Source organism: Schistocerca gregaria, chromosome 4 (genome assembly GCF_023897955.1).
Source record: "Schistocerca gregaria isolate iqSchGreg1 chromosome 4, iqSchGreg1.2, whole genome shotgun sequence".
Lineage (NCBI taxonomy): Eukaryota > Metazoa > Arthropoda > Insecta > Orthoptera > Acrididae > Schistocerca > Schistocerca gregaria.
The window spans coordinates 372,900,658-372,926,585 of NC_064923.1; the positions used below are offsets into that span (position 1 = coordinate 372,900,658).

Consider the following 25,928-nt stretch of genomic DNA (forward strand, 5'->3'; position numbering starts at 1 on the left):
AATGAATTTTTTTTTTTCGTGTACCCTGCCTAAACAACAGTACATCCCACAATGGACTGGTCTGTGAGCGTTGTATCTTATTAATAGTGGAGAATTAACAATAACGTCTTACTTTGCTCTCGCTGAAAGTGCGTTACAGTAGTCACTCCACCATCAAAAAGTAGTCCTCTTGTTTGAGTAAGAACACGTTCAGCATTCTCTGCTTCGCCATTAAGGAATTCTTTTAAAGTAAAACAGTGTTCATTTGTTATTTATTCCAATGTCTTTAATTTAACCTATATGCAGACCGCGTTCTTCTGCGGGTATTAAATTGAGCTGGAAATGGGTCGTGTTGTATTTTGACCGTATTATATTACGGAAGCCTGCAAATATATATGTCTCGGTTTCATATGAAGGATCTATCTTTGCCAGTTTCAATTAAATTTTCCACTTTTCGCTTTATTCGTTCCTCTAGGTTTTAATTTCATACAATTTCCTTGATTATCAGTGGCTTTCTTCTTGGGGGCATGCTGAACCAAATCTGAAAAGTCTGAAATGAATCACGTAAGCAGAAAAGCTTATAACGCGTTTTAAATGGCTATGTATATAATAAGCAGCTGTATTATTGCAAGGGAGATTGATTTAGTAGCAGCAAACAACAGTAGGTAAGGTAATATGCAATAAGCTGCAATTTAAATTTGTTTGTAGTTACGTTTGCGAAATATTTTCCTTCAGTAATATTTGTTTTACATGTTCTGCAGAATCGTGTAGAATTGATGTAAGAACAAAGTCAACAGTCGCCCAGCTGAGTGACTCAAAATGTAGTCACACTATCGTAATATCAAGTGCTAACTTCCTAAGGTCCTTGTCTTCACAGAATTCTCAAAATAAATAAACTAAATGATTTACAAAAAACGATAGCTCTCATAATACCTATTGTGTATCAGTAAAATGTTTATTAACTGTTTATTGTAGCCCTAAAATGGATTTCCAACTACGGAAGGACAAATCACCTTCTTCTACAATGAGATGCGTCGTGCAGCAGTCAGTGTTTTGTCAGTGCATTCCATTGACCGTGGGAGAAATCAGCTACAGCACAACTCAAGAAGACATAATCATGTCATCTGTTGCTACACTGCTTGGGTTCATGGCACCAAGTTTCTAGAGAAACACAGCAATATTACCTGTACTACGAAAGTACTTAACATTACCCTATATACAGTACAAAGATAACGAAATGTGCAGCTAGCCCAAGTCGATCATTGTAGGCCTCATGTCAAAGTGTCTTGTTTCAAACATGTCGCAATCATTATAACAATCGTTTACTTCATCTAACATACTAGTCTCAAAATCAAGGTACTTCCCTTGTAATGGCACAATGTGTTTCCTAATTCGTCATCACCATATTTGTACCGACCATCAGCAAAAGCTGCCTGTTTTCCCCATATTGCGTGTCTGGAGATGATTTCTGTAATCTAAATGTCAGGCGGAGATTAGATAGGAGGGCCGATAGATAGTTTTTATCACAGTGACGTCTGATCGACTGATCACTGAATTATAAATACGGTCTGAATGTGAGATGACGGTAGCCGAACTAAAAGGAATGTGTGACTCAATTTAAAGCGTAATTTTTAATTACTTTTTTAAATTAAGCTCGACATGTTTCTTAATCAAGATATTCGCAGTGACTCAGATAAGTATCTTAGGCAGCTCATTTGCATAAGAGGCTGTCTTCTTGACAAATCACTACAGATGTGCACAGTGTTCGAATTTGAGTCCATCTCTGCTTTATTTAGCACTCACTCACATGAAAAGGTGTGATGTTCTCAGGTAATTAAACACTGTAAGCTCATTTTTCATTTTGATGGTTCAAATGGCCCTAAGCACTATGGGACTTAACATCTTAGGTCATCAGTTCTCTAGACTTAGAACTATTTAAACCTAACTAACCTAAGGACATCACACACATCCCTGCGAGAGGCAGGATTCGAACCTGTTACCGTAGCGGTCGCGCGGTTCCAGACTGAAGCGCCTAGAACCGCTCGGCCACATCGGCCGGCTTTCATTCTGAAATTCGGCATTATGAACATTTACGTTTATAAATGTAGCACTAAAAATACAAGGAAATATTATATTGTTCACGACAGTATTCCAGCTGTAGCACAGAAAGGTCGAAAGTATATGTGTGTATACATTTTAATCACCAGTCGTCTGACTGGTTTGATGCGACCCGCCAAGAATTCCTTTCCTGTGCTAACCCCTTCATCTCAGAGTAGCACCTGCAACCTACGACCTCAATTATTTGCTGCATGTATCCCAGTCTCTGTCTTCCTCTACAGTTTTTAAACTCTCCATCTCCCTCCTTGATGACTTAAAATATGTCTTATCATCGTGCCCTTTCTTCTCGTCAGTGTTTACCATACATTCCTTTCCTCAGAAATTCTGCGGAGAACCTCCTCATTTCTTACCTTATCAGTCCACCTAATTTTCAACATTCTTCTGTAGCATCACATCTCAAATGATTCGATTCTCTTCTATTCTGGGTTTCTCACAGTCCATGTTTCACCACCGTGCAATGTTGCTGTCCAAACGCCCATTCTCAGAAATTTCTTCCTCAAATTAAGACCCTAGGCCAGTACGTAGGTATTAAGAGATAATAAATGTAACTTTAAAAAGCAGGTAATTTAATTTTTGTGTGACGAATTCTCTTCTCTTCCAAAGAGGTTGTTCTAAATTGATAACATATTCATGCGTGCATGTGTGTCTTTATGTGCGTGCGTGTGTGTGTGTGTGTGTGTGTGTGTGTGTGAGAGAGAGAGAGAGAGAGAGAGAGAGAGACGAAGAGAGAGAGAGAGAGAGATAGATAGAAGATAGAGATGTTAATCTAAATTTTAATAACAATTACTAGATACTAATAGTCAAATGAAGCAACACACTGCTAAAAATCTTTCTGAAATACAGATTATAGCAGTAAGTTTATCATTAAGTAGCACACAGCCGGCCGGTGTGGCAGTGCGGTTGTAGAAGCTTCAGTCTGGAACCGTGTGACCGCTGCGGTTGCAGTTTCGAATCCTGCCTCGGGCATGGATGTGTGTGTGTCCTTAGGTTAGTTAGGTTAAATTAGTTCTAAGTTCTAGGCGACTGATGACCTCAGAAGTTAAGTCGCATAGTGCTCAGACCCATTTGAAGTAGCACACATAAAAAAAACAGAAATCGTGAAATGTAATCAGTCACTTAAACGTACGCTAACTCTGTGGTGCAACAAAATTGAATTCTGTTAACAGGGAATTACCTGATGTAGTAAGTATCAGGACCGGTAGACAATTGTTGCAGGTTGAGTATCTTTTTCAGCTTCGGTACGAATTTGGGTTTTAAAGTCAGTGATCGTATACAACGAACAATCCAGACCCACTTCAGATACTAGAAAACGTATGACCCAACAGAACAAGGAATTTGCTTGTTGTGGAAAAGAATTAATCCTTTAGGACGAGTTAGGAGGGAACTTAGTTCATACCTGCGGTTTTTTTAACATTCAGAAAGAGGGCGCTACTCAGAAGCAATGAACGTTGCTTATAAACAATTCAGTTATCGGGACTTAAAATTGGAGGGGTCAGTCGAAAGAAAAGACATACCTAGGAAAAGTTTTGTAGAAAGCAAGAGTCTTCAACGTGCTTCTACTACAACACAGTTTTTCTTCCATGGATGATGTGACACACATCAACTTCTGCTGAAATGTTGTTCATAAGCATAAGTGACAATGATTAATCAGGTGAATCCCAGCAGGTAAACAAACTGGGAGTGCAGCACCCCGCACTCATGCCTCCGGTTGTTGCCGTCGCAGGTGCACAGTCTGAAAGACAAGAGGCTCCCCGTGTCAACACATTGACCACACACCTTCTGATAATGAAATCCTCCTATCAATGTTCTGTATGTCTCAAAGAAATTAAAAACTAACACGTAAGTAAGCAACCGCGAGTTTCTTAATAGAATGAACATGGTTTTAAATGTTCGCTTTGGAAGAACGTTACCTGTTTAGGTGTAAACACTACAGAGTAAGCTGTTAAATAATTTTGTAGATGGTAATCACTTTCATGTTATCTCTGATCCAAAATAGATTAAATCAATCCGTCTTCAGGCCAAAAGTGGCCCATCGGGATCATCCGACCGCTGTGTCATACTCAGTTGAGAATATGGATAGGATGGGCGTGTGGTCAGCACACCGCTCTCCCGGTCGTTATGATGATTTTCTTTGACCGGAGCCGCTACTATTCGGTCGAGTAGCTCCTCAACTGGCATCACGAGACTGAGTGCACCTCGAAAAATGGCAGCAGCACTTGGCGGCCTGGACGGCCATCCATCCAAGTGCCGGTCACGCCCGACAGCGGGAACTGGCGTTTCCACTGCGGCAAGGCCGTTGCAAAATGGATAAGTTTATGAGGAAATAATGCAACTATGGTAGACTTTAATTCCATGTCTTAAGCTGATGAAATTAATTCTTTAATTTCATTGGTGACATATTAAACAGAGAGACAGTGAAAATATTTATGAAGTCTGGCGGCACTCGAGAAACGTAAATAAGCTAAAATTATATAGAGGATCTGAAGCTGCACAGTTGTATATTAACATTTGCTTTTAATTTATATGTCGTCTGTCTTACGATTTATTCGCTGCCATTCATCTTCCTATCATGTTTTAACCTCTTCACCCTATAGACACTATTTGATCAAAAGTATCCTGACACCGATCAGTGGACATTAGTATGGAGGATGTCCGTACTTTGCCTTTATGACGGCTTGAATTCAGCTGGGGACACTCAATGAGCATGTCTTTGGGGGACTGGCAGCCCATACTTCCTCAAGACCGGAAACCAGAGAAGTTAGCGATACCGGACGCCAAGGTGGAGCGAAGTAGACTTTCTGCCTCGTCCCAGAGGTGTTGGGTTCAGGCCTGGACTCCAGACAGGCCAGTGCATTTTAGGAATGAATATCCTATTGCCCACAAACCATTTTCTCACAGATGTTGTTTTCTGAGGGGCTGATACAAATAATCGTCTGCGAACCTTTCTTCCACTGTATGCAGTACACTGTGCTGTAAAATCTCTTCAAATCCTTCCGAATTTAGCACTTTCTTAATCACAATAAGGAACCACGGCCAAACCACAAAAACATCATTTCCTCCATACTTCGCTGTTAGCTGATAGCACGTAACGTTCTTCAGGCATTCGTGCAAGCTAAATCCTTCCTTTAGACTGCGACAGTACGTTGCTTGATTTATAACAGTAAATCAGTCATTCCCCATCGTACACTGTCCAGTGACGTCGCTCTTTACACCTCTTAATGGATTGCTTAGCTCTGACGACAGAAACGTGTGGCTTACGAGCAGCTGATCGATCATTGCACCTAATTCTTTTTTAACTCCCTACGCGGAGCCGTAGTGCTAGCCGGACTGTTGGCAGCACTTTGAGACTCGTGAGTGACTCCTTCCGCTAATTTCACGTGATTTTCAGTGCATGAAGTCTGCTTGGTCGTGGTTTAGCTGTAATTGTTTCTTCGAGTTTCACTTCACAGTCGCATAACCAACGGTCAACTGGAGCAGCTTTGAATCTGTTGAAATGTCTCTGATGAATCCGTTACTCATGTGACAGCCAATGACTAGCCAAAGTTCGAAGTCACTGTGCTGTTACTGCTTCTCTTCTAACAACACAATCCTGCCCGCCTCCTTCTATATCAGCGGGTCCGCCTTCCATGACATCTAGTGGTCCATTCCGCTTTCCATAGGCGTGTCTGGATGCTTTTAATCAGATAGTGTGCTTATTGCAAAAAAACCTGAAATAGTCTTTTTTATTTTAATCTTTGTGTGCCCAGTTGATCCCTTTTACAGCTCCATCCATTGCCTGCTAAATATTGCTATATGAGTAGCAGATGTATCAACCGCCTTCCCTAAAAGAAATTTTGCGTGATCATTCCTTTTCATATCGCTTCTTACTATTAGCCCTAAACACCCATGTGATATGCTCCCCATCACTCTTTTAATCGGATACCGTCATGTTGTTTATCTCTACGTAGGCCTTGTCTTCCATAACTAAATTGAACTTCTTTTCATTACACAGAGTGGAAATTTTGTGGAAGTCATTCGACGTTCATCGAGCGATATGGCACAATGAATGGCACAACACACTCGTATCTTTGAGAAAAGCGTTTCAAACATCTGTCGGGCCATCCAGATATATGTTTCCAGTGACTTCATTATTATGTTTAGGTCAAATAGCAGATCTGTTCTTCCGAAAAGGGTATTGCCGACGTCCTTTCCCATCCGAGCTCTAAAGACCTCGTCGTCGACGGGACTTTAAAGCGTAGTCTTCCTATCCCTTTTCTTTCGGCGTTTGCCTACAATCGACCAACAACGATACTTCATTGTAAACAACTGCTTTATCAGCAAACACTCCGACAAATATGTGTATTGATCAATCAGCTGTCCCACTATGCTTCCTTGGAGCACATCCCTAGTTTCTTTCGTTTCTTTTTAACTATTAGCTAAATATTCATCCTCCAAATCACATACGCTCGGAGATACTCCTTATGGTGGTAAGTATGGCACGCCTTTCGGAAACTATGAAAGCGGAATCTATCAGTTCAACTGTATCTACCGTTTGTAGGATAATGTGTGTGAGTGAAGCGCCTTACGTTTCCGAGTGGTTTTTGTAGTATCAGCTCTGATTCTTTTAGAGAAGCTCGATTTCTTCTAGGAACGTGATAATACAAAACTGCTGAGGCTTTCTGTGGCCACTTGAAGACGTATTGCCTGTTGCTGTTCGTCATGGGATCTTCGACTGACGTTTGCATAATGATAATGATTTTTCAGACGTTTCGACAACGTGAGTCGCTAGTAGTGTCAAAGATTCACTCTCCATCGCTTGTGGCGGATCGACCTACCGCAAACTATGACCTCCATTAGTTAACTTACTTACATGTAATGTCCCTTGTGAAACCACATAAAATCTTTGAGGAAAAGCACCTCAAGATGTGCCTCTAGAACACGAAATTTATTGTGGATCTCCAGTGGACCAACAGTTTGTGACAGTTTTTCATTCCCTTCTAGCTGCATCCGCTACGTTTCTCTGTTGTTCAGTCTGCTTAAATTGAAAAGAAAGAAAATAGAAATCACGCGTTTCTAGTATGTAGCCTATGGGAATTGGATATACGTCGTAATCTTATTGTAGGTCGACTTCCTCCTACTCTTACCCCTCTGTTCACCTGCTCTTCTCTTCCCCTCCCCCCTCTCCCTCCCTCTCTCTCTCTATCTCTGTGTCTCTGACGTTGTGTCTTGTTTATTTTTATTACAAATTCAGATTCTGATGCAGTATTCTAATCCTAAACCTATAAACCATAAAAATAACTTCCCTCTTCGCTAACAACGTTCCTCTAGTTTATATTCTACACGTATATACATTCATGTATTAAAAACTATATAGTCATTATGTGTCCAAACGTTTATCACAGATAACCTTAATTACAGACTGCATTTATTACAGATCACCTTCATATATCATATGTATTAAAATATATGATATTAAATAATTATGTACCTAAAAACAAGTCCACATTAGAATTCAACGCTGTTTCAAACTTCCAAAGCATTCAGTCAAGAACTTTCGGAGATTAACGATTTTGAACAAACCAACGTTTCCCTATATATCAGATGGTGTTCCAGTAGGTATATAAAACACTTAAGTATTCGAACGCAAAGTTGTATCAAAATTTCAAAGCCATCTGTCAAGAACTTTCGGAGGTAAAAGATTTCGAACAAACATGCATTTACATTTTTATTTATAAAGATTTTACGCTTACACACTGCTTAACCTAAATTATCCGAAGGACAAACACACACACCCATGTCCGAGGGAGGACTCGAACCTCCGCCAGGACCATACACACAGTCCATGACTGCAGCGCCTGAGACCGCTCGGCTAATCCCGCGCGGCTGGCACGAAGTACTAATCTAAATCTTCAATTACTTGTGTGTGTCAAATCAGTTTGTTCAGCATACTTTTTTTAAAAAATTTTTCTTTACTGATAGGTCGTCCTACAATTTTTTCACCCAACAATGTACGTCGCTGAAATTTAGTCTTACCACAGCTACTATTTTCAATTATCGATTGCTGTAAATTTCCATGTTCTAATATAGGTCATTGTCTAATTAATTTTTGCCTGCTATTAGTAGTCAAGGCTTACTGAGTGTAGATTCACTCTCGACATAATTGAAAACCTGCTGGAAAAAAGGCAGTTTGAAGTTTTCATTCAGTTTTTCACTTGGATGTATCTCGCACTTCTTCCTTTAAAAACCAACTGCTATTCAAAGAAATATATATTTTCCTCTGACTTACGTGAAGCTTAACAAAATTTTCCTTTTGATTGGCAGTGCTGCCTCCAGCAGTGGAAGTTCGAAAGACGTCTCTATGCAGCGGGGAGAGAGTAGCACGAAAGCGTCTCGGAAATAACCTCTGCCTGGGCGAATGGGCAGCAGTCAAGGTCGTCCAGCTCAGAAGGCGGAAGTAGCAGACACAGTAGAAGAAGTGAGGGTGGAAGACAAGGAAAATGCCAGTAAGCCTGTCTGAAAAGTGACACTTCACGGTTACAGCTGTGAAGTTAGCTGCTGCATAATTTTAACTACTAACACTGGAAATTTATTGCCTTGCTTCATACTTTTATTAAATGGAGTAATTTTTTCTAGTGGTTGGTCCAGTATTTTATAATAACTTGCTTTCAGTAATATTAGAACCAAGTTTACATGGTTTTTCTGTAAATAGTTTGGGTTTTTCTATTATTTTCCGTAAATTAAGGAAAAATCATAAAAATAACAATATCCCGAAGCAGTTAATGTTGAGTGTGATAACAAATACTTCCGTTTTTCAAAAGCGATTCAACACCATTAACAATATTTTATCCAGTAAGCTCAAAATAACAATTCCGTTGTTATGGTCTTCAGTCCAAGGATTGTTTGGATGCAGCTCTCCAGGCTTCTCTTCATTTCTGAATAACTACTGCAACCTACACCCATTTGGACTTTCTTATTGCAGTAAATTCTGCATCTGCTTTCACATTTTTACCACACTCCCCCATATCTCTATGCTATCAAAATAACGATTCTTTAATGCCTCAGAATGTGTCCTGTTAACCTATCACTTGTTTAGTGAAGTTGTGCCATAATTTCTCCCTCATTCCCCTTCCAATTCCATTCAGTACCTTCGCATTACTCGATCCATCCATCTGATCTTCATCGTTCTTCTGTAGCACTCCCCCATTATTGGGTCATTTGTTTATCGTCCACGTTTAGCTTTCATACATGGCTACACTCTAGAAAAATACCCTCACAAAATACTTCCTAACACATTTATGTTAGATGTCAAAAAAGTCCTCTTTTGCAGGAAAACTATTTTTACCATTGCTATTCTGAATTTTATATCCTCTCTACTTCCCCCATCATCTATTATTTTGCTTCCCTGGTATCAGAAGTCATCTGCTTCTTGTATCCATTTTCCTAGTCTAATTCCTTCAATGTCTCCTTATAATTCCACTGCATTCCATTACCTGCCTTCACTTCTATTGATGCTCATCTTATAACTTCTTTTTAAGACACTGTCCATTCCATTCAACTGCTCTTCTATGTCCATTGCTGTCTCTGACAGAATTACAGTGTCATAGTATCATCACCAAATCCAATCTTTTTATTTCTTCTCACTGAACTTCATATCCCTCTCAAATTTTTTTCTTGGGCACCGTTACTACTCGCTCAATCTACGGACTGAATAATATGGACGAGATGGGATGAAGCCCTGAGTCATTCTCTTCTTATACTGCTTCACTTTGTGAGATATACAAGGGCTATTTGGAAAGTAATGTCCGATCGATTACGCAAATGGTAACCAGAGTAAAAATTCGATGAAGCTTTGCAAAGCTGTATTGTACATTGTCACTAGTATACCCATCGATTGCATCACGTCGCTCTTTTCAGTTCCGAGTACACAATGAGTGGCCTTGAAAGATTTCTCCTGGTTTCATGCAGCCCACACAACGTAACTGTCACGCAATTCCTCCTTCAATTCTCGGTCACACACTGCAGGAGCAATGAGGACTGTGCTGCAGCGTTTGATCATCCACCACACATCCCAGACTTGACTCCCTGTGATTTTCATCTCTGCTCCCTGTATATTTCCCCTCTCCATTCATAACCGTAGGTGCAACCACAACGGAGAGGTATCTGTTGAGAGGCCAGACAAACGTGTGGTTCCTGAAAACGGGCAGCAGCCTTTTCAGTAGTTGCAGGGGCAACAGTCTGGATGATTGACTGATCTGGCCTTGTAACAATAACCAAACCAGCCTTGCTGTGCTGGTACTGCGAACGGCCGAAAGCAAGGGGAAACTACAGCCATAATTTTTCCCGAGGGCATGCAGCTTTACTGTATGATTAAATGATGATGGCGTCCTCTAGGGTAAAATATTCCGGAGGTAAAACAGTCCCACATTCGGATCTCCGGGCGGGGACTACTCAAGAGGATGTCGTTATCAGGAGAAAGAAAACTGGCGTTCTACGGATCGGAGCGTGGAATGTCAGATCCCTTAATCGGGTAGGTCGGTTAGAAAATTTAAAAAGGGAAATGGTTAGGTTAAAGTTAGATATATTGGAAATTAGTGAAGTTTGGTGGCAGGAGGAACAAGATTTCTGGTCTGGTGACTAAAGGGTTATAAACACAAAATCAAATGGGGGTATTGCAGGAGTAGGTTTAATAATGAATAGGAAAATAGGAATGTGGGTAAGCTACTACAAACAACATAGTGAACGCATTATTGTGGCCAAGATAGATACGAAGCCCACACCTACTACAGTAGTACAAGTTTATATGCCAACTAGCTCTGCAGATGACGAAGAAATTAAAGAAATGTATGATCAAACAAAAGAAATTATTCAGATAGTGAAGGGCGAACAAAAAATATTATAGTTATGGATGACTGGAATTCGAGAGTAGGAAAAGAGAGAGAAGGAAACGTAGTAGGAGAATATGGATTGGGGCTAAGAAATGAAAGAGGAAGCCGCCTGGTAGAATTATGCACAGAGCACAACTTAATCATAGCTAACACTTGGTTCAAGAATCATAAAAGAAGGCTGTATAGATGGAAGAAGCCTAGATATACTAACAGGTTTCAGATAAATTATCTAATGGTAAGACAGAGATTTTGGAAACAGGTTTTAAATTTCCAGGGGCAGATGTGGACTCTGACCACAATCTATTGGTTATGACCTGTAGAGTAAAACTGAAGAAATTGCAAAAAGGTGGGAATTTAAGGAGATGGGACCGGTATAAACTAAAAGAACCACAGGTTGTACAGAGTTTCAATAAGAGCATAAGGGAGCAAGAGACAGGAATGGGGGAAAGAAATGCAATAGAAGAAGAATGGGTAGCTTTGAGGGATGAAGTAGTGAAGGCAGCAGACGATCAAGTAGGTAAAAAGACGAGGGCTAGTTGAAATCCTTGGGTAACAGAAGAAATATTGAATTTGATTGATGAAAGGAGAAAATATAAAAATGCAGTAAATGAAGCAGGCAAAAAGGAATACAGACGTTTCAAAAATGAGATCGACAGGAAGTGCAAAATGGCTAAGCAGGGATGGCTAGAGGACAAATGTAAGGATGTAGAGGCTTATCTCACTAGGAGTAAGATAGATACTGCCTACAGGAAAATTAAAGAGACCTTTGGAGAAAAGAGGACCACTTGTATGAACATCAAGAGCTCAGATGGAAACCCAGTTGTAAGCAAAGAAGGGAAAGCAGAAAGGTGGAAGGAGTATATAGAGGGTCTATACAAGGGCGATGTACTTGAGGACAATATTATGGAAATCGAAGAGGATGTAGATGAAGATGAAATGGGAGATACGATACTGCGTGAAGAGTTTGACAGATCAGTGAAATACGTGAGTCGAAACAAGGCCCCCAGAGTAGACAACATTCCATTGGAACTACTGGCGGCCTTGGGAGAGCCAGTCCTGACAAAACTCTACCATCTGGTGAGCAAGATGTATGAGACAAGCGAAATATCCTCTGACTTCAAGAAGAATATAATAATTCCAATCCAAAAGAATGCAGGTGTTGACAGATGTGAAAATTACCGAACTATCAGTTTAATAAGTCACAGCTACAAAATACTAACGCGAATTCTTTACAGACGAATGGAAAAACTGGTAGATGCGGACCTCGGGGAAGATCAGTTTGGATTCCGTAGAAATGTTGGAACACGTGAGGCAATACTGACCCTACGACTTATCTTAGAAAATAGATTAAGGAAGGGCAAACCTATGTTTCTAGCATTTGTAGACTTAGAAATTGCTTTTGACAATGTTGACTGGCTCTCTTTCAAATTCTGAAGGTAGCAGGGGTAAAATACAGGTAGTGAATGGCTATTTACAATTTGTACTGAAACCAGATGGCAGTTATAAGTGTCGAGGGACATGAAATGGAAGCAGTGGTTGGGAAGGGAGTGAGGCAGGGCTGTAGTCTCTCCTCGATGTTATTCAATCTGTATATTGAGGAAGCAGTGAAGGAAACAAAAGAAAAATTCGGAGTAAGAATTAAAATCCATGGAGAAGAAATAAATACTTTGAGATTTGCCGATGACATCGTAATTCCGTCAGAGACAGCAAAGGACTTGGAAGAGCTGTTGAACGGAATGGGTAGTGTCTCGAAAGGAGGATATAAGATGATCATCAACAAAAGCAAAATGAATATAATGGAATGTAGTCGAATTATGTCGGGTGATGCTAAGGGAATTAGATTAGGAAGTGAGACACTTAAAGTAGTAAAGGAGTTTTGCTATTTGGGGAGCAAAATAACTGATTATGGTCGAAGTAGAGAGGATATAAAATGTAGACTGGCAATGGCAAGGAAAGCGTTTCTGAAGAAGAGAAATTTGTTAACATCAGGTATAGATTTAAGTGTCAGGAAGTCATTTCTAAAAGTATTTGTATGAAGTGTAGACATGTGTGGAAGTGAATCACGGACAATAAATAGTTTGGACAAGAAGAGAATAGAAGCTTTCGAAATGTGGTGCTACAGAATAATGCTGAAGATTGGGTGGGTAGATCACGTAACTAATGAGGAGGTATTGAATAGAATTGGGGAGAAGAGAAGTTTGTGGTACAACTTGACCAGAAGAAGGGATCGGTTGGTAGGACATGTTCTGAGGCATCAAGGGATCACCAATTTCGTATTGGAGGGCAGCGTGGAGGGTAAAAATCGTAGAGGGAGACCAAGAGATGACTACACTAAGCAGATTCAGAAGGATGTAGGTTGCAGTAGGTACTGGGAGATGAAGAAGCTTGCACAGGATAGGGTAGCATGGAGAGCTGCATCAAACCAGTCTCAGGACTGAAGACCACAACAACAACAACATGCCTGTCAACTTTGTCTACAGATTTCTCTAAATCTACAAATGTTACAAATGTAAGTTTCTCTGTCTTCTACTATAAGTCGGCGGGCCAGTATTGCCTGAGGAGATCCTGTATTTCTTAGGAAAGCAAACCGATCTTCCCTGGGTCGGCCTCTACCAGTTTTTGCATTCTGCTGTATATAATTTGTATTAGTATTTTGCAAGCAATTGAGTGAGTTTGTTGTGATATAGGTTACTTATTAATTACACGGCTTACTAAGTAGATGACTTATTAAATTGTCAGCATTTCTCTTTTTTGAATTATTTCATTCTTCTTGAAGTCTAAGAGTATTTCGCATGTCTCATATATCTTGTACACCAGGTGGAATAGTTCTCTCATTTGTGGTTCTCCCGAGGTTCTCTATAATTCTGAGGGAATGTCGTTTACTCCAGGGGCCTTGTTTCGACTATGATTAATACTTAGCAACCAAAGTTTGAGCTTACGCTGAATTTTTTATGTGTTAGAGTGGCAAACCACAGGCATACCCCCTTTGTCACTGAGCCGTGAAGGCATTTGTGCCTGTCGACATATAATCATCTTGATTGTTGATGGGAGAGGTCACTGCTAGTACTTTCCATTTCTTAATATTGTTGACCGTTTGGTACCACAGCGCAAATGTCATGTCACTGTTAGTCGCTAGCATCGATGAACTGCTTACAATATATACAGTCATTTGACTTTCACTACTGGACAAGAACCTGCTGAAGACTTTTCCAAGCATTGCGATTTTCAGTTGTTTGCATCCATATTGTTCCTTCGTGTTCTCTAATGTTACCTACCCATCTTACATTACTTCATCTTGATATTAGCTCTTGAATTCCAGCAAGTATCTTACTTGGTCCATAATCACCCAGTCGCTTGGTTGCAAGTCCCTCTCATTTTCGTATAATTTTAAATACGGTCATAATTCCAGAAACACTCCAATCGTCGTGCTGCAGTAAGTAACCGAGACGTAAAACTGGGCATCCTAATCAACAGTGATCTACACTCCTGGAAATGGAAAAAAGAACACATTGACACCGGTGTGTCAGATCCACCATACTTGCTCCGGACACTGCGAGAGGGCTGTACAAGCAATGATCACACGCACGGCACAGCGGACACACCATGAACCGCGGTGTTAGCCGTCGAATGGCGCTAGCTGCGCAGCATTTGTGCACCGCCGCCGTCAGTGTCAGCCAGTTTGCCGTGACATGCGGAGCTCCATCGCAGTCTTAAATACTGGTAGCATGCCGCGACAGCGGGGACGTGAACCGTATGTGCAGTTGACGGACTTTGAGCGAGGGCGTATAGTGGGCATGCGGGAGGCCGGGTGGACGTACCGCCGAATTGCTCAACACTGGGGGCGTGAGGTCTCCGCAGTACATCGATGTTGTCGCCAGTGGTCGGAGGAAGGTGCACGTGCCCGTCGACCTGGGACCGGACCGCAGCGACGCACGGATGCACGCCAAGACCGTAGGATCCTACGAAGTGCCGTAGGGGACCGCACCGCCACTTCCCAGCAAATTAGGGACATTGTTGCTCCTGGGGTATCGGCGAGGACCATTCGCAACCGTCTCCATGAAGCTGGGCACACCGTTAGGCCGTCTTCCGCTCACGCCCCAACATCGTGCAGCCCGCCTCCAATGGTGTCGCGACAGGCGTGAATGGAGGGACGAATGGAGACGTGTCGTCTTCAGCGATGAGAGTCGCTTCTGCCTTGGTGCCAATGATGGTCGTATGCGTGTTTGGCGCCGTGCAGGTGAGCGCCACAATCGTGACTGCATACGACTGAGGCACACAGGGCCAACACCCGGCATCATGGTGTGGGGAGCGATCTCCTACACTGGCCATACACCTCTGGTGATCGTCGAGGAGACACTGAATAGTGCACGGTACATCCAAACCGTCATCGAACCCATCGTTCTACCATTCCTAGACAGGCAAGGGAACTTGCTGTTCCAACCGGACAATGCACGTCCGCATGTATGCCGTGCCACCCAACGTGCTCTAGAAAGTGTAAGCCAACTACCCTGGCCAGCAAGATCTCCGGATCTGTCCCCCTTTGAGCATGTTTGGGACTGGATGAAGCGTCGTCTCACGCGGTCTGCACGCCCAGCACGAACGCTGGTCCAAGTGCGGCGCCAGGTGGAAATGGCATGGCAAGCCGTTCCACAGGACTACATCCAGCATCTCTACGATCGTCTCCATGGGAGAATAGCAGCCTGCATTGCTGCGAAAGGTGGATATACACTGTACTAGTGCCGACATTGTGCATGCTCTGTTGCCTGTGTCTATGTGCCTGTGGTTCTGTCAGTGTGATCATGTGATGTATCTGACCCCAGGAATGTGTCAATAAAGTTTCCCCTTCCTGGGACAATGAATTCACGGTGTTCTTATTTCAATTTCCAGGAGTGTATTTCGGATTAGACAGTGGGTATGAGGAGTATAGTTGCAAATTTGAACCAATTTTTGTAGTTATCCACGTTAAAATTTTCTTTCAGTAGAGAACACAGAGTTCCGATAAGTATGAGCTAGTGCTTATATCCAATATAACAATGTAATGTAGCAAACATTATGAGTCTAGCAATTGCAAGCTCATACAGTGCAAGTTATGCTAATAATTCATATTGGATAGTTTGTGTATTTAAGGCCCATGACGCATAACCTATTTTACACTCCTTCACTACATATCTAAAAATCTTTTCGCTAGAAAAAATAGCTGTACTCAGTAGTCGATTGTCGTTGTATGCGTTTTTTTTGGGTGACGCCATGACCCTTTGCAATAATTACGTACTTTAGCGACGAGGAAAAGCGCCACGTCAGTCGGTATAAAGGGTTTTCGGAGCGTGATTGTCTATCAGAGCTTCCATCATGATTAAATTTATGGATGACAATAAGGTCTGATAATATCGCTGCACTAGCTGTATTGCTGTTCAGTGTAATCGCACTCCATATTGCAGTTAAAACCCAACTGTATCTATGTTTGCCTGAGAACGATGCTGAGGACAGCGGACGGAGCTAACCGTCCGAACTATAGCTCGGAGGAACTGCAAGTGTAGCAAAGTTGTTGACAATGGTTTTCGTATTGTGACCGTTTGTGTAATCACTCATAATCTCCCATTTTTTTGCTATTTACACCCGCGGTTGAACGACGTTTGACTGGTATGAAACGTGAACAGGGAACTGGCCAACCTTACAAGGTGAAATTTAAGACATCACTGTGTTATTGATATATAACAATAATTTTTGGTCGATATTTAACCAAAATGATTGAAAGAAAATGTATTTTCAAATATTAATTTGCTCATTTAAACAAAATATTATGTTACTGAAAGCATGATACTAAATTTGTTGCCAAAAGCAAGGTTAATTTTGATATTCATATCACAGTGATAGTAAAAATTCAAATTGAGCTATGATTTGTCTTAGTTGCCTTTCGAAAAAGGTAAGCTATCTTTAATATTTTTTTGTGGAATCTAAAATTTAAAAACTTCTCTCACACCGGCCTGATTTAGCTTCACTGATCAGGATAGTAAAAACATGTGTATGTTAAGGGAATTTCCATTCACAAAGCAGGCTTATCACATTCACACAGTTCAATACTGTTCTATCCTGATTAAATTGAGCTTAACTTAAATTCCATAAGGCAGTGAAGCTATTTCGAAGTCTCGGTGCGACGAAAATTGTCAGTCGATCTCCTGAAAACATTTGTAATAATTATTAACTTTCGGTGATCACATGGGGAAGACCGGAGATCTGCTGGTAAGACCGTGTTAGCCTATTTATTTGAAGTAACTGGATATCTTGAGCATACAAAACGGCAGGTTCGTCTAGTGTAAATCAAATGTTCCCCACTGATCCCGTGCAACACAGCGTAGTAAGCAGACACTGTCAATAATAATCAGCTAAATAATACGCGAACACACTTACTTAAGTTTAGTTCATGTATTAAATTCCTTCTCAGACAGAATCTCATCAAGATGGCGACTAGCTCCACAATACATACACATACATCCTCCTTCTTTCACGACTAATCGGCAAGAATTCCTTCATTCTTTTTATAAGAGAAAAACATAGATAGCAGAGAAGCTATTCCATGGAGTAAATGGACGCTCCAAGGAATAATTGGGCTTGAAACTACTTTTCATTGATAATCGGTAAGATAAGAAGAGATATGTACTGGGTTATATAATTTATAAAATTTCTGAAAATATCGCGGAGAGACCGCTGCAAGAGACATTTCATATCCTACTTAAAACTATAGAGAAAGAGAAAATTAAAATGGAAGGAGAGTGGGGTGTGGAGGGAGTCATTTCGAATGTGATAGCTATAGTCTCTATGAATTCAAGTCTCGTGGCTACCAAACAGAATTATTGTCTTCTACAGGGGTACTGTTTTACTGCAAAAATGAAAATTATGATACGGGTTCTGAACTGCAGCAACAAAAGGGAAAGAAGACATAAATACTGTAGACCTGTCAACTTCCTCTCTGTAATTTGGAAGACGTTCACTAAAAATAATCAGTAAAAAAAAAGTTTTGTAATCAGACTAAGGATCAAGCTGGTGTTAAAAGTAAATAAAACATTATCATGTCGTTAATGAAATATGGATCGGAACTGTGAGTAGGTTTTGCCGCTTTCTCTGAGTTAAATATGTTCTGAGAAAGTTTTACACTGAGTTCCAACAAAGGCGCTACTGACTACCCTTGAGGAGAAAGGCGTTAATTTAACCTATGTTATGACACTGAAGAATACGACATATACGTCTATAACTTAAATCCTGCAAGGGCTCCCCACAGGTAAAACTATTACTAGCAGCTTTAGTGTACATTTTCAGAGCCCCAAACTGAGAAAAAGGGGAATGAATACGTATTAATAAATATCTGAAAAAACCGTATTTTGCTGATGTCGTTGTGTTGCTCACGTTCAGTACCGATATACATCAACAACGAATGGAAGATCTTAAGAGATGGTTTGAAAATCACTTACCGCAAGACTAAAATAATTCACAAATCACCATGGCGAAAAGAAAAAAAAAATAGAAATCATCAGTGAAGTCCCAGACCCAGGGGATAGGTTTCTATATTTAGGGCAGGGTAGGAAGGTAAACAAACAGACGTGTAAAAACTGCCTGGATGCTTCTTAATACGAAAACCACCCAGAGCTGATGTTGCTCAACAAGCACTCTTAATAGCAGTTAGTGGACGAGACATTGACAAAAAGAAACAAATGTTTTAGGGGACAGACTGGAGTGAATGACCTTCCAGGATGTCTCCAGCATGTACAGCGCCAGATTACTGTTATAACAATACAAGGGCATGAAAGCGAAGTAAAATTTGAGAAGGGTGTGAGACGGGGTTATAGCCTACCCACAACGTTATTACATCTGGGCATTGAGCAAGCTAAGAAGTAAACCAAGAAAAGGTGTGGATAGGTAATTAAAGTTCAGAGAGAAATCTCTGACGTTTTCCGAATGGCGTGTAATTCTGCCATAGGAGCCAAATGACTTGAAAGATCTGTTGAATAGAATGAAAAGAGGTTATAAGGTGGACATCGACAAAAGTGAAACAAGAACAGTGAAAAGCAGTTGAAACAAAAGAAGCAGTGCTTAGGGAAATCTTTTACAAAATGAGACACTAAAAGTAGTTGGTGAATTTTCTGTTTTACTTCGAAATTTTACTGCTAGAAATATTATAGTTTGACCTGACATCAACTAATTCTTTGTGGAAGTGTGTGTGTGTGTGTGTGTGTGTGTGTGTGTGTGTGTGTGTGTGTGTGTGTGTGTGGGTGGGTGGGTGGGTGTGGGTGTGGGTGCTTACTCACCGTAACTTTCCCAATCGAAAACTTTGAAGTAAATAATTTTTCTTCATTAAGATCTGTATGGGTGCAGATGACAAAATGTGAAACAAAAGCCACAGCATTTGGCAACAAAGTATATATACAAAAGTCTTTCTGTTATTTAAATTTATAAATACTATCTTGAAGAAACATGTCGGGGAAATAGAAAAAACGATGAAAATGTGTTTTTCTTAAGGGGGCCCCCTCCAAAAACAAATCTATACACCAATACTCTTGCTTCATTAGCAGCCTCAGATCACATTATTCAGAGTTAAACAAAGAAATTTTAGTTAGATTTATTGAATCATAAGCCGCAAAAACAGAATTGCTGGAAAGATGTGAGCATGGCAATTGTATTCACCTTGGCACTGAATTCCATCGTTAGTCAAATGACAATTTTACATGTATTAAGTTACCAAAGTCCCAATAAACAAATATATTGATCGATAGGCTAATGGAACAACAGTATCTTGCTGAAGATAATCATTTGTATACATGTGGGGAAATATTTGTTTTGGTATGTTTATTCAATTTATTCACTATATGATTGATGACTATTTGTTTATTTGTTCCACATTAATAGAAACATGATCATTTCCTAGCTAACATCAAACTCTACCGGATGGTGTGTCACATTCCCATATTGCGTGTTTGCAACATCGGGTGCTGTTTTTATAAACAATTTCGAGCGTCAATATTAATAACCTTGTTGTTGTTGTTGTTGTTGTCGTCTTCAGTCCTGAGACTGGTTTGATGCAGCTCTCCATGCTACCCTATCCTGTTCAAGCTTCTTCATCTCCCAGTACCTACTGCAACCTACATCCTTCTGAATCTGCTTAGTGTAGTCATCTCTTGGTCTCCCTCTACGATTTTTACCCTCCACGCTGCCCTCCAATACGAAATTGGTGATCCCTTGATGCCTCAGAACATGTCCTACCAACCGATCCCTTCTTCTGGTCAAGTTGTACCACAAACTTCTCTTCTCCCCAATTCTATTCAATACCTCCTCATTAGTTACGTGATCTACCCACCCAATCTTCAGCATTATTCTGTAGCACCACATTTCGAAAGCTTCTATTCTCTTCTTGTCCAAACTATTTATTGTCCGTGATTCACTTCCACACATGTCTACACTTCATACAAATACTTTTAGAAATGACTTCCTGACACTTAAATCTATACCTGATGTTAACAAATTTCTCTTCTTCAGAAACGCTTTCCTTGCCATTGCCAGTCTACATTTTATATCCTCTCTACTTCGACCATCATCAGTTATTTTACTTCCTAAATAATAACCTTGTTAACAATAATTTTATACACATGGTGATAATATTAGTCAGGTCGTCTCACAGTTGTGTATCCAGGGAAGTAGTTGGATTTTTCATAGTATTTCTGTAACCAGTTTTAGTGTTTTCAGTACATTTATCGGGTTTCAGTTTTTACATACTCCCAAGGAAAACACCGTAAGTGCCGTAACCCGATTTCCCAGTAACTTCGCTCAGTGGGAGAGGAGCCAAAACAAGCGAATACTTGTCTTGACTTATCAGTAGATACTCGATAGTTTCTGAAAACACGACTGCCAAAGCTTTCGCCATAATTATATGCCTTTTAGCACCCAGTAGGTTGGGCCGAAGCAGTGGCGCAGTGACTAGCGTCGCCGTTCCACGCTTTTGCGTCCCGTATTCTAAACCCGACTTTTTAAAATTAAATTTAATTTATCTCCCCTGTTCGTAGAAGATTATTTAAAAAAATTTCTTATCAAATTACGGGATGCAAGGGCGTTATATTAACCGTAAAATTGCAACTGGATTTCACACTAAGCGTCAGACATTTATTACACATATGTGTACGGTCAATACCAAAACCAGGGTTTACAACCCTAATGCTCTCTTATATTTCATTTATATATCAGTTCCTATACAAAATCTTATATATTACTCTTATGTTTACTCTTTAGGGTGATTTATAGCCTTTAATGATACCGATCGTAGAAACATTCGAAACATGAAATTCCGAACACCATGAGCATCGCGCGAAGGCAGATTTGCCACATTGACATTTCTTTGTAAGAATGTCACTTGGGAAAGAAATGTCGTTAAAACTGCTGAAGACTTAACGCATTGGCAATAATTTCACGGCGAACCATGCATAACGCATATTTTTCCGAAAAATGGTATTTGCAATTTGCTTATGAATCAATATACACTACAGGAATTTCACCATAAACTTTTTTTTAAATTCATTCCCCAGACAGATAATTAGTAGACGAATAAGGAGAACGTTATTTCAACAGATATTGGAAAACATTCGTGTAGTAATCTTCCGCGGACATTGGTAGGTAAATCAAAAACAAAAATAAAGACAGTAATAGGGTTTCGAATACGGGATGCAAACCTGTGAAACTGCGACGCTAGCCCCTGTGCCACCGCTTCAGTTAAACTTATCTTGTGCGAAAAGACACACAGATCACCTCGGAAATTTTGACCGTTATTTGGTCGAGTATCTCCTGTTAAGCCGAGACACGTGCTCGCTTATTTTGACGCCCCTTCCAGGGAGTGAAGTTTCTGGGAAACTTGGTTATGGCTCTTTCCGTGTTCTTCTCGTCAGTTCCTGGGTCATCTTGCCTTGCTTCATCAAGCACACAGTGGCACACTCTCCCCTTACGACTCGGGATTTCCATATTGCTGAACCACAGCGGCCTCCACATTCGGTCGCAGCTCACTACGACAGCAGGGTTAACTCAGTCTGGAGCAAAGTCGTTCTTACCTGGCGCAGCCACATCACGGCAACTTTTATGTGCATAGATCAGATATCTAAAAAAGAGGAACTCAATTTAATTGGTGAGCAAAGTAATTTATAGCACATCTTAACTAAAAGAGGGCCCGGTTGATAGGAAGTATCTTGGGAATCGAGGAGTAAAGAATGCAAGTGTGGGGGTAAAAACTGTACACTCGTGGCCACGTCCAGAATCCACATACTCTCCAGCGATGTGCGGGAGCGAGACAAATTACGCGACGTAATGGTCCATGTATTTGACTGGAAGAATTTATTGGCAGGCCAGGATTAATTCTCTGCTGTGTTAGACTACCATATCAAAGTAAGGGTCGGTAGCCCCACTTTGATACGGAAGACAGGGTTCAACTTCTCATTCCTCCATTGTCAATAGTCAAACCCCCGTAACTGCCTGACTACTTTCAGCTAACATTCCGTTATCCGACCATTGGACTAGGACATGTTCTTTGCCAACAGTTCTACACACTGCCTCAAAGTGGCTACTAGAATCTTCCGCAGATAATCACCACAATGACGAAGCAGGAATGCAGTGCAAAGTCAGTATGAAAAGACGCTAGATAGCCCTGTCTTTTTTGTCCAATTCTATCTTCATAAAATACCTGCATAGAATTCCTCTCCCAAGCACCGGAACGTGCTTTCTGTACTGAAGAAGTAACCTCGTTTATCATGAAGGATCACTAACTCCACACCTCCGAAATGATAACCATTATAAAACACAAACACCATCCCGGGGGAGCACACGGTTTCTCATCTCAACTTCACAAAGGCTGCCAGCTATCTCCTCGTGAGCTCCACATAAATTCACGACATCATTTAACATTTCCAGCTGATTAGAACTAGTAGCGAATGTATGCATTTTCATTGGCGCTTCTGTAAGGTGCATCTTCCAGAGAGGTCCAAAAAGAACTCATTCTGCAGTGTGTTAGAAACACCAGCCATCATGGCCAAATTACTCGTCCTTCAAATTCGCCTAGACGGCTCTGAGCACCACACATTTAGAAGTATTATGCAAAATCCTGCCCATCATCTTCAGGCCTAACAGAAACCCCCTTCCCCCTCCAGCTGGAAACTGACCGAGGTGAGTATAAATCGTAGCACACATGGGCGGCCAAGAAATGATACGTTACAACGTATTCCACAATAGCTCTTGCAGTCATCTGCGAAGACTAACGGATATAGGTTGCAGCAGCTAAGAAGGGATAAAGACACTTGCCCAGGATAGACTCGCATGTACTCAAGCGAACCACTCTTTGGACAGCTCTAATGACCTTTGTGCCGCCACTGATTCCGTTTTCTACAACCCTGAAGCTGCCTGCTCAACTGGGTGAGAGACGATTCTGAAGCATGACAAGCCTCCAATCCTTTCCTTGTGTTCTTTGCTTTGTCCAGGTGCCTCAGATGCCGCTGTAGAGCGGTGTCAAAGTACCTCAAATGCCACCGTACAGCCCTGTCCACGTGATCCGGAAGCTGCAGTAGAGCTGCGTTCAGGTGCCTCAGATGCCACCAGAGAGCTGCGTCCAAGTGCCTCGGATGCGGCCGTACAGCCTTGTCCAAGTGCCCCAGATGCCACTGTAGAGCTGTGTCCAAGTGTCTTGAATGCCCCCACACAGCCTTGTCCACGTGCCTCGGAAGCTGCTGTAGGGCTGCGTCCAGATCCCTCGGATGCCACCAGAGAGCCGTGTCCAGGTGCCTCGGATGCGGCCGTAGAGCCTTGTCCAAGTGCTTCGGATGCTGCCATAGAGCCTTGTCCAGGTGCCTCCGAAGCCACTCAAGTGCTGTGTCCTGATGCCCTCGCTGTGGCGCCGCAGGCAGCCGCGGGCGACCCGCAACGCCCGTTCCGCCGCCGCTGGGCCAAGGTGCAGCTGTACACGCACGCGCTGTGCGGCATGGGCGTGGCGGGCGCAGCCGCGTCTATCAGCCTTCCTATGATCCTGCACTGCGTCAGCTCCCAGCTGCTCAAGCACTGGTGCCTCACAGTGCGCTTCTTCGACGAGGAAGACCGCGACCGCATCTGGCTCTGCGACTTCGCCAACTCCCTCAGCTTCAAGCTGGCCAGCGCAGGGGCCTGGCACCCGCGCAAAGGTACTATGCACTCTGCACAACACAGCACGTTCTTGTTTTTTTTCTTTACTGTGTGGCGCAGGAACCGTTGGCAGTGGGAAGTAGCTCTGGGTTTTGTCGTCATAAGTACTTTACAAAAAATCTTTTATTAGTAACATCTCTGTATACATAAATTGAAGTTCCCTGCTCACTTTCGATAGGTTTGGGCTAATCTCAGAGAGCACTGTAGGGTCTTTGACCCAGTTTGACTAATAGTCTGATTCGCGAGAAATATTCGTGAATTCATAATTATTTCTTGGTAACTTGCTGAACTACTGTTGTGGAAACGATGGCTTTGTCATCTAGCGGTACGTTTTCCACAACTCCAGGCAACATGGAGGCTCCTAATCGAGCCTGGTAGACCATCAGTAAAGTGCGTGCCTGAAAACCGAAAGGTCATGGGATCGAATCCCACTTTGACCGTAGGTTATTCACTGTAGAGCATTCACCTCTCAGTGATATTGACACTGCCAGAATACAAACGAGATTCCGATTTCATGCCTTTTTTTTAATTTATCTTTTTTAATAGGTTTAACCTAGCATATTCGCCAGAAACGAAACGTGTTTCAGTTTCCATTTTAAACGGTAGGTCGGCTTTTTCTGGTTGGATAATTGGCTAAAGAGATTCACCGAACTAACATCCTATTGAAAGACACTGATCCACTCGTAATTATTATTGTATTTAAATAAAACACGTCAGATTCAAGGTCACTTAATTTAATAAGAAATAATATATATATATATATAAATGCAGGGACTGATTTGTGACTGGAAACTGAGGAAAAAAGATCTTATGCATACGTGTCCCGAAATGGACGATGTGGGTGCAACGACAAAATAATCGTCCTGGAACACAATAAGGCACTGCATGGCGTCCATGTCACAACAAATGTTCGACGCCCTCCATGGGCTGCAGGTGACAGGAATAGTAGCGGCTTTCACACAGGATATACATAATCGTTCCTTGGCTTTGTTGGCAGGCCATTTTCCTGGAGCTTGTACTAGTTTTCGTCTCAGTGTCCTGTAGAACAAGGTCCTCCAAATCTGGTGTACGCACAGTCCGCCGTCTCCCTGCACGTTCCTCTGTCTGAAAGGACCCATGATTACACATACAGCCCAAAAAGGGCCTGAAATGTTGTGTGACGTGGTTGGTATCTGTCAGGGCGAATGTTTTCGTATAGCTGAGTTGCCTCTCGGTCATCTTCTTGGCAGTACACGAACGTCATCTCGGCTTTTTCCCGACATGAATACCTGAACATTCTACTGCTTAAGTACCGTACGTCAATCACACAGCCTGCAACACACGAGGAACACACGGCACATGGTAAGAGGAATTGTCGTTCCTCAGCTCCATCTACAGTGGTAACAATGTATTTCCGAACACGTGTTCATAGGATCTCCATTCCCAGTCAGGAATCCGTCCCTGCAATTTATATTCTTAATATTCACCCTGAATTTGCAGCTTTATTGTTCTGAATATAAATGAATAAGGTTTGAGGACATCCAACTTGTGAGCGCGCGACGGTCAATTGACCATATGCAAAGGACGATTCGCATATATGAACACGACAATATGGAACGTTTGGTCATGTGCTTTGTTGATGGTCATACCGTAAGCCAACTTTATTGGAATTTGGAATCGCCTGAAACAGAAGGGCAATCCAGTTGATATGAAAGGTGTTTGTGATATAAATACTGTCAGCCCTTTTCTTCCCAGTCATTATACTGGCTTCGATTATGTTACTACGCAGTCGTTTGA

The 25,928-nt window shown here is 41.6% G+C and overlaps 1 protein-coding gene across 2 annotated transcripts in view; it reads left to right on the plus strand.

Moving 5' to 3' along the window:
• Nucleotides 1–25,928, plus strand: part of LOC126266833 (uncharacterized) — a 60,348-nt gene that overhangs the window by 17,575 nt on the left and 16,845 nt on the right. For both annotated transcript variants that reach the window (XM_049971393.1, XM_049971394.1), the window contains exons 2-3: nucleotides 8,398–8,579; nucleotides 23,459–24,151. In XM_049971393.1, coding sequence (XP_049827350.1) covers nucleotides 8,492–8,579; nucleotides 23,459–24,151 — 781 coding nt within the window. In that variant the 5' untranslated portion in view covers nucleotides 8,398–8,491. The remainder of the gene's footprint in view (nucleotides 1–8,397; nucleotides 8,580–23,458; nucleotides 24,152–25,928) is intronic.